The sequence below is a fragment of the Phragmites australis genome, chromosome 7, assembly GCF_958298935.1.
Source record: "Phragmites australis chromosome 7, lpPhrAust1.1, whole genome shotgun sequence".
NCBI lineage: Eukaryota > Viridiplantae > Streptophyta > Magnoliopsida > Poales > Poaceae > Phragmites > Phragmites australis.
Window position 1 is genome coordinate 35988427 of NC_084927.1, and position 7456 is coordinate 35995882.

Here is a 7456-nt window from a genome sequence, read left to right on the forward strand (position 1 = left end):
TGGCGATTTCTTGCCTGTGGTATTTTTTAGCTGAACGACTCTTAAAAGAAGCTGGGAGGAGGGCACTAGACGAGTTGTTGACGAGGAAAATTTTATTTTTTTAGATTTCTTGATGGCCACGACACGTTGATCAGATAATATGTCTTTGTAGACTGTGCCATGGCCTCCACCGTCAAGGATGTGATTCTGGTCAAATTTGTTGGTTGCTTGCTCTCGTTCTTCTAAGCTGAAAATCTTCATCCTTTCGGCTATATCTTTATTCGAGGAGATTAATTTTTGGAGAAGCAATCCATGTTTTTTCTTGAAAAACTTTTGTCTCAGCTTTTGGCTCTTCCTTGCTTGAGTTTGTTGGTGATTCTGGCAACACCCAGAAGTGAAAATAGCAGGCCAAAACCAGCACTGATTGCAATTATTGTAATTAAACCTGCAGAAAATAAACTCAAGGATTTACAATACAGTACACGTGGCATTTATTTCAACTTTTCAAATGACTTAGCTGCACCATAGCAATGGTTTTCTTGGAATATTTGTCAGAGCAGTCATCTTGGATTTACTTTGTTCTGGGGCACATGGTTTAATGCTTTCTTTTTTTGAGACTCAGCAAATAGTTTACTGTTGAAACATATTACAGTCTTGTACATCTATGATACTCTGCAATAGCATCAGGAACAACTGATTTTGGAACTAAAAAATGTAGCAGTGGTGCCTTTTATTTTTAAGGAACGGGCCCAACTACCCTGCTTGTCTCTGTAGCAGAGAATAGGCCGTTCTCTCACTAGCCTTTTTTGTTCTTTTAGTAGCAATAGTGGATCTTATATCTTGGTTCATGAAAACCTGTGGTTTTAATCGTTTTTATATCTTTATGGTTCCTAACAAGGTAGTTAAATTCTATTGTAAGAAAAAGGCTAAGATGCAAAATGTTGGTAGTTTTTTACTCCATAGCACGGGCATAAGGAGCGTCATAATTTTTTGTGCGCTCTCAATAGAAGTTCACAGAAAATAAATTGATAAACTAAGTTGAAATATGTTTTGTTTTATATGTGATGAATGATTAACAAGATTGTCAATTTGGTTTGTCGAGTTTTGGATTATGAACTATTTTGATTATGGACTAACTGGAGTTGGAGTTGGAGAAATATGTTTGCTTGTCTTATGGTGTGCGAGTGACGGATGCAACTTGGCGGTCGACGGTGGGTAATTGGGACTAAATGGGTGCTTAGTGCTGGACGATCAAGGAGGCCAAGCGGAGTCAAGGATAATCCTAGCTATACACGTAGAGGTCAAGTAAAACATGAAACAGAGGATGAAGATGGCGTGTTGACAAAGTCAAGCGAAAAGGATACCGGTGCAAGTGACAAGGCAGACCGAGAGATCGAGAGCGGGAGAGACTTGCCGGTGGCCAGAATCATAAGACTTCCAGCTGAACTTAGCATAGAGACAGTCAACAACAACTCCATTCTCGGATGGGATATGACCCAGAAAAGCAACCTCTTTGAGCCAAAACTCACACTCGCTGAACTTAGCATAGAGACGGTGATCTCGAAGTAAGCCAAGAACAACTCGAATGTGCTTAGAATGTTCTTCTCCAGTCTTAGAATATATGAGAATATTATCGATGACAACCACGACAAACTTGTCGAGTTCTTCTATTAAGACTGTGTTCATCAAATACATGAAGAATGTTGGTGCATTGGTCAGACTAAAAGACATAACGATATACTTGTAAAGCTCATAACGAGTAGAGAAAGACGTCTTTGAAATATCCTCTGGTCGGATCTTTATTTGGTGGTAACCTAATCTTAAATTAATCTTAAAGAAAACCCAGACACCCGTCAATTGATCGAACAAAATATGAATCCGAGGAAGTGAATACTTGTTCTTAACAGTGACCTCATTTAACGGACGGTAATCAACACACATCTGTGTTTGATCATTCTTCTTCACAAAGAGTGTCAGCCATCCCCAAGGTGAGGAGCTTGGGTAAATGAAACCCTTTGAGAGCAACTCTTAATTTGCTTCTTTATCTCCGCCAACTCATTTGGAGGCATCTAGTAAAACCTTGAAATCAAGACTGTACCGGATAAAAGCTCAATAGAGAATTCCACCTCTCAATCGGGTGGCATTCCCGGTAATTTTTCTGGGAAGACAGCATGAAACTCACACATGACGGGAATATTCAGAAGATCCGTGGTGGTGACAAATTTCAAAGCATAAAGACAAGGATCAACCTCCTTAAGCTTCAAGTGAACTTGGTGCCAGATAAATCATCAAGAGTGATATTCCCTCGAGCACAATCAATAACAACCTTATTCTTGGCAAGTCAATTCATTCCCAAATAACATCTATCTCTTTGGAGTCGATTACTAGCAGATTTGCGACAAAGATTATCCATTGATAAGAATCAATGCCTCAGACATAATTTGATCGAAAAGATGTTGGCTCTGGGTGTTTCTATGAAATAGGGTGCATGGGTAGTGATAACCATTAGCTTGTGATGCTGAGTATAGTTCCTTATTATTAATCAATGAGAAGCTCCAGAATCAAAGAGCACAGAGACATGATGCGAATTCATAAGCAACATACCTATCAAGATGTTGACACTCTTGTGAGCTTTTTTGACGGTAGTGTAGTTGACACGACCGCGCTTGGAAACTTGCGCAGACTAGGAGGCTTGTTGAGTGGGTTGCACCGGTAGTGAGGGTCTTAGAGCAGTCACCACATCTCCCAGCTTCAAAAAATGACATTCCTGCTCGAAATGCTTGACACGCCCACAATTATAGCATAGACCTCTAGAACCACCTTTCACACTTCCTTAAGATACTGCAGGTCTTTGGGATTGTCTTTGCGAAGAGGACGGACGTCGTAATCTCTCCTTTGAGCCTTGCTGAAAAGGCAGTTTCTGTTAACACACCTCATGCTAAAATATATGGGTGCTTGGGTAATATCTTCTTGTTATCCTACCTATTGCCTTAGTCGTAGTGCTGTCAGTACGATGTATCATGTATGTACGCTTCAATGATGTGCATGTAAACTTCTGTTGAGTTCTGAAAGAGTTGCCTATCTGGCTAATAAATAGTTACTTCATACCCCCAACGACCCACAGAACTAGTACACGCGGAATGATATCATGAAAAGGAAATGCTTTTTTCCTGCACATGCGAATGTGTATAGTGATAAAACTAGAACTAGTTACCACAGATGCAATCGATAATTCAGTTGAGAAGAACACGAATACTCCAAAGTAATTCTTTTTGAAGAATTGAGATACATAAAAACTCCAAAGTAATTCTTTTTGAAGAATTGAGATACATGAATACTCCAAAGTAATTCTTTTTGAAGAATTGAGATATCTCTGTGCTTATAATTTTATCAATATACACCCGGTTATCTATCCTTCGTTTCTTCCAAGAAAACAAAGAACAAGCCCGCAGAAGTAATGCACAATGTACCGCTTTATTCATCGACAAGCAAGGGCTAACTGACAACCACCTGGGCAACGATTGATCGTGCCTACCGTGCAACAAGGTGTGTCAATCTAAAGGGATAGATCAGCCAAGTCAAATGATCTAGAAACCGCCTTGTACCATGAATCTGCCCTCTTCTTCCTGTGGGTCTCGTCCAATTTCGGGCGGAAGACTGTCGTGTTCTCCTTGTGCAAGCCCGCAAATACCTGCTCCTTTGTCCAGACTCCAGCAGCTAACCCAGCTGCATATGCAGCTCCAAGGGCTGTTGTCTCTATGTCAGCTGGTCTGACAACAGGGCTACCCAATAAATCAGCCTGCAGGTGAGTGCAAACATTGTAAGAGATCTGATGAAAAGCTTGACGAGATTTTAAGTTCGCAAGAAAATTATGACAGACCAGATCAGCAATGAAATAGCTTGCTGCACTAAACAGCAAACACACTTATATGCCTGTTGAGAATATCATGTCTCATACCGTTTTCTACATTTTGCAAGCTGCTTTAAGAAAGACCAACTTTCAAGCCATTTAAACATAGAAGATGATGCAAGTAACAAGCCAAAGTTTCATTCACAAATGAGGTAGTACATATTTTAACGAAGTTGAACACACTTCACTACATTTTTTCCTACAGATGCTAGAACAGATTATTACACTGACCGAGTCTTACATTGTAGTGCTGTGACTGATGTCTGACTCGTGTCAAGTATGCCTCGTAGAAGTAGGAGCTCATTTCTCATAATGTAACAATTGATGTTCGACTACTTAGTCTAATCTTAAATGGAAAGAAGGGCACTATGAATCCACATCTTGCATTTCTTATTTGCAGCAAGCCAGACGTGAGACAATAAAAACATGAATTTTCAAGGTTATGTTAACATTTATGTTGATTTCCTAGTAAAATTATTTAATTTGTAATGTTACTTGCTCTAATTCAAACATCCATAAAAATGAAAAACATGTATTCATATTTGTGAGATAATAAATGCTCCCACGGGAAAAGCTAGTGTTTTTTTCCTTTTTGTAAAACTACTAGGAAGGAGAAGATTATTTTTACCTGAATCTGCATGAGAAGATTATTAACAGTAGCGCCACCATCGACGCGCAACAAGAATTCCCCTTCCGCGCTTTTTACTTCTCCTGCCTCTCCAGCATCCTTGTGCATGGAGCTGAGGACATCATTCACCTGAAAGCACATACTCTCTAGCACTGCTCGAGCAATGTGCCCCTTATTTGTGAACCTTGTGATACCAATGCAGATCCCCCTTGCATCATCCCTCCACCATGGTGCAAACAACCCATTGAACGCTGGCACAAAGTACACCCCACCAGAGTCCGGCACAGTTTCAGCCAAGTTTTCAATTTCAGCTGCAGTCTGAATTATTGCAAGGCTGTCCCTTAACCACTGAACAGCTGCACCAGCAATTGCAATGGAGCCTTCTAGAGCATAATTAGTGGGCGCACTTGGGCCAAGCTTATAAGCAATGGTGCTAAGAAGACCGTGGGAGGACAGGGTAACCTCCTCCCCAGTGTTCAGAAGGATAAAGGCACCAGTTCCATAGGTGCTTTTCGCTTCACCCTTCTGGCACAGCTGCCCTAGCATTGCAGCATGCTGATCTCCTAGGCAACCTGAGATGGGGACACCTTCCAAGGGAAACCCATTGGCAACCACACCAATTTTCTCTGAATTACTAATAATCTTCGGCAAAACCTTGGCAGGAATTCCTAATGCATCAAGTGTTGGCTTGTCCCAATCGAGTGTCTTTAGATTCATAAGCATCGTACGAGATGCATTTGAGCAGTCTGTGACATGCTGCCCACCACCAAGACCTCCTGTAAGGTTCCAGATCAACCAAGTGTCGATTGTGCCAAACAAGGCATCACCAGTCTGGATCGCATCCTTGACAGCATCCACATTTTCCATCAACCATAATAACTTAAGAGCACTGAAATAGGTACTAATTGGCAATCCACATGTCTCCACGAAGTGGGTTCTACCACCTGATAGCTCACTTTCCAATCTCCTGGATAGTTGAAGCATAATAAGAATTATTGACAATATCAAGATGTTAACAGAAAACGAGTGATGGACGAAAAGAATACCTGCAAACAGGGCTTGTGCGAGCATCCATCCACACAATGGCATTGTACAGTGGAAGGCCAGTGGATTTGCTCCACATAACGGTGGTTTCCCTCTGATTTGTGATCCCAATGGCCTTCAAGCCAGCATGGACATTGTGTCCATTAGCTGTGGCAATTGCCTCCGTCATGCACACCTTCACAGTCTTTATAATCTCCATCGGATCATGCTCAACCCATCTTGTAATTCATACAAGCATACAAAGAAGAAAAATCAGAGATCTTCAACTAAATGCAAAATTAAGCTTCAGAAAAAAAAAATCAATATGAAAATTTGCATCTTGTCACCACAGAGTACAGACTAAAGTTAATAGAATAAAACAGCACAGAATGTCACAACACAAGGCATGGTTCAGTATGGTAGTAAGACGTCACAATAAAAGGGGTGGTTCAGTATAGTAGTGGTCTCACGATCACATATCAACAGATAAATGAAAACTGAAGTGAAATAACGACGCAATGTTATATTCCTAACAAATATAGCAGTATTACAGGCATGAAACAATATCTTCAAGCTGGTAGTTCGAAAGACAACACTCCTGAAAGTTAAAGACAATTACTAGCAAATAGTAATACAATTCAAGTAAGGTCAGTTGGTTACACAATTTTCCGTGAAGATAGGGAAAGGAAATTAAAAGTCAAGATAAAAGTGGCCAATTGAAAATGCACCAAATTGGTCTAGCAGAGAAAAGGTACAATCCTTTTATTTAAGGTAAAAAAAAAGTTCAGTGCTCAGGGAGATCATCTTTTTCGTTGCGGTAGTTTCAATGAACTTCCAACTCATTTGTGCTACAAAATCTAGTTATTTGTACAGAATTATGAAGGGAAGCACATGCCCCTGGTTGTACAGCATACTGCTCAGTTAAAACTAATCCTTAGTTAAGACTGAGCCTTCACACCATCAAATCAAACGCCACGACCACAAAGCTAGCATCTTTAAACTAACAAGTAACAGCTCCATGACTCAATATAACAGAATCCTCGCGCTGCACAAACAATCAAATAGATCACACCGTAATCCTTATAGCAAACATGTTACTGAACCCATCCCCGCCCCCAAAGAACAAACAAAAGCGTCCACTTACCCTGCCTCCGGGTAGTGCTGCTTGAACTCGAGCTGGTGCGAAGCGATGGGCTTGGCGTGGCTGTCGTAGATGATGAACCTGGTGCTGGTGGTGCCCTGGTCGATGGCCGCCACGTAGACCTCCTCCCCCTCCCCTGCCATGATCCCGCCGGCACAGCCGCGCAGCGAAGCAGGACGAGATGGATGGGAGCAGCGCGTGGGAAGGGAGGACTGGAGATGGCGTCGAACAAATCGGGGGCAGTTGAGAGTTTATAGGCGGACACGGGTGGATCCGCCTTGGATGGAGGGGAGGGAGGGCGGGGAAGTCAATGACCGTCGCGGTGTCTCCGCTCGGCTCCGCGCCGGTATCTTGTGGGACGGAACGCGATTTTGGCGTCCGCGTCCCCCAAAAGCTGGGATTTTTTTGAGCTATCGGCGGCTAACAGAGTAGTAGATTAGTTCGTGTTTTGCTGATGCAAAACGGCCTTATCCAAATAGAGACGGGTGAAAAGGCATCTTCCGTTCAGCGGCATGTGCATTGACATGCCAAGCCCGTGCTGCTGATCGCTACTGCAGGACAACGAGATGGTTAGATGGATGCACGAGTCCATGGACTTCGCTGCAACTGTGGTAGCGATTGGTTCTGAATCTGGAATACCCATTGTAATTGATTACGCAAAAGGACTCAAGTTGTTAAGCCAGTATTGCACTAGTGATGGTGATGGCAATCCGCCCTTTAGTCTTGACCCCAAAAAAAGAAGGTAAAATAAAAATTCAGAAAGAGCTAGGCTGGT

The 7456-nt window shown here is 42.0% G+C and overlaps 1 protein-coding gene across 1 annotated transcript; it reads right to left on the reverse strand.

Annotated features, from left to right (window-relative positions):
• Nucleotides 1–3232: 3232 nt before the first annotated feature.
• Nucleotides 3233–7112, reverse strand: LOC133925106 (glycerol kinase). Its single transcript, XM_062370943.1, has 4 exons — nt 6685–7112; nt 5564–5779; nt 4518–5484; nt 3233–3778 (listed from the first exon to the last, which is right to left on the reverse strand). The coding sequence occupies exons 1-4, from the start codon at nt 6822–6824 to the stop codon at nt 3536–3538; spliced, it is 1566 nt and encodes a 521-aa protein (XP_062226927.1). The 5' UTR covers nt 6825–7112; the 3' UTR covers nt 3233–3535.
• Between the last annotated feature and the right edge of the window lie 344 nt (nt 7113–7456).